Genomic DNA, 2,085 nt, shown 5'->3' with positions numbered 1-2,085 from the left:
AAGCTGCTCCCTTCTCTCTATTTATTTCCCCTCCCGGACACCCCCCTCTACTCCACAGCTCACACGTCTGCTAATCTCACTGCACCCAGCCCGCTCCGTTGCATCTCTAGACTTTCCTCGCCTCGCACCTTTCTTCTTGTTAATCCTCTTCCAGTAGCAACCAGTTCAGTACCACCACCCCAGTGGTATTGGTTCCTAACTGCATTTGTAGTGTGCCCGTCGGGCGAGCACGGCCGGCCCGCGTCTGGTACACACGTTTACATATCTTGTTCTCTCTACTTAGCTGTCCTGTTACGTTGCAGCATATATTTCTCTGATTCCGGGATGCTCTGGCCTTGCTTATAATATTGAGTTCTTATTTTATTCTATGCAGGACCGCAGGCTAAGTGGCTACACATCGGTGTCGAACTAACCATGGAGACAGTTGGCATCCCCGCGGTGAGCTGGGTGGTGGGCAAGGCGCTGAGCCCACTGTCCGACGGCCTGCTGGAGGCGTGGGCTGCCAGCACCAAGCTCGGCTCTAACATACAAGACCTAAAGCTGGAGCTGCTAGAAGCTCAGGCGGTGCTGGACAGAGTCCGGGGCAGGGAGATCCACAACCGTGCCCTGGCTGAGATGCTGGACAGGCTGCGGCAGCTGGCCCACGGGGCAGACGATGTGCTCGACGAGCTCGACTACTTCCGAACCCAGGATGAGCTCGAGGGCACCTACCATGCGGCCGACGCGCATGCTGATGGCTGGGTCCGTGACCTCGCCCTCAATGCACGCCACACGGCCAGATCTTGTGTGAACACGCTCAAGTTTCCCATGTGCTCGCGTGACCGCCGCGGTGAGATAGACGACGGCGGCAAACAAGGTTGCTTCTCAAGCCTCCGCTTTTGTGGTGGCCGGCGTGAAACTGGATCCTCGTCACGGTCACCCGCACACAATGTCGGTAAACACTTCTCTTGCTTCTCCTCGGTACCGTCTGTTGACCATGACACTCAAACTGGCATGGTGGGAAATCCCGACATGACCGGAAAAGACGAATACTTACAAATACCAAAATTGAAGTTTGATAGGGTGGAAATGTCTAGAAAGATATTGTACCTCATAGAGCAGTTGAAGCCCGTATGTGCTAAGGTCTCCAACATTCTTAATCTAGAGTTACTGAACTCTAGCCACATCCCTGTCCATGACATTGCTATGAACAGGACTAAAACCATCCCACAAATTATAGAACCCAAGTTATATGGAAGGGATAGCCACAAAGAGATTGTCCGAGGTGAAATTAATAATAGTGAACGTTGTGAACTCACGGTGCTTCCAGTTGTTGGCCCGGGTGGTATTGGGAAGACAACTTTCATACAGCACATATATGACAAAATGAAGAGCCATTTCCAGGTTCACATTTGGATATGTGTCTCTCTTGATTTTAATGCAAATAGGTTGGCAAAAGATATCGTGAAAAAGATCCCCCGGGTTGACAATGAAAACGAAAATTGTAGTGCCGAAGAGCTTATCGAACAAAGATTAAAAGGAAAGAGGGTTTTACTTGTCTTAGATGATGTGTGGAAACATCCTGAGGATGAGTGGAAAAAACTATTGGCTCTATTTAAAAAAGAGGGGGCAAAAGGTAACATGGTTATAGTCACGACTCGAATATCCGAGGTAGCAAACACGGTTAAGACAACTAAATGCTCACTAGAGTTGGACCGCCTATGTCATGAAGATACTATGTCTTTCTTTGAAGAATGTGTATTTGGTGATGAGAAACCATGGGTTGACAATCCAGAATTAGTTGACATTGGGAGCAAAATAGTGGACAAGCTAAAAGGTTCACCTCTTGCAGCAAGAACTGTTGGTTGATTACTAAGAACAAAACTTATATTGAACCACTGGACAAGCGTACTGGAAAGTAAAGAATGGGAATTACAAACGGGCGACAATGATATTATGCCAGCTCTAAAGCTCAGCTATGATTATCTTCCTTTCCATTTACAACAATGTTTTTCTTTTTGTGGTTTGTTTCCCGAAGATTATGAGTTTGGTAGGGAAGAGTTGGTTCACTTGTGGATTGGACTAGACATTTTACATTCATGTGAC

At 47.8% G+C, this 2,085-nt stretch overlaps 1 protein-coding gene across 1 annotated transcript; it reads left to right on the top strand.

The window, feature by feature from the left end:
- Positions 1–57: 57 nt before the first annotated feature.
- Positions 58–2,085, top strand: LOC119346851 (disease resistance protein RGA2-like). The gene is made up of 2 exons (XM_037615970.1): positions 58–247; positions 374–2,085. Exon 2 carries the CDS (start codon positions 415–417, stop codon positions 1,846–1,848), a length of 1,434 nt encoding a protein of 477 aa, XP_037471867.1. The 5' UTR covers positions 58–247; positions 374–414; the 3' UTR covers positions 1,849–2,085.

This window comes from Triticum dicoccoides, unplaced genomic scaffold (genome assembly GCF_002162155.2).
Source record: "Triticum dicoccoides isolate Atlit2015 ecotype Zavitan unplaced genomic scaffold, WEW_v2.0 scaffold52827, whole genome shotgun sequence".
In the NCBI taxonomy this organism is placed as follows: Eukaryota; Viridiplantae; Streptophyta; class Magnoliopsida; order Poales; family Poaceae; genus Triticum; species Triticum dicoccoides.
The sequence above is the reverse complement of the archived record's forward strand: the minus strand, read 5'-3'. Positions and strand labels throughout refer to the sequence as shown.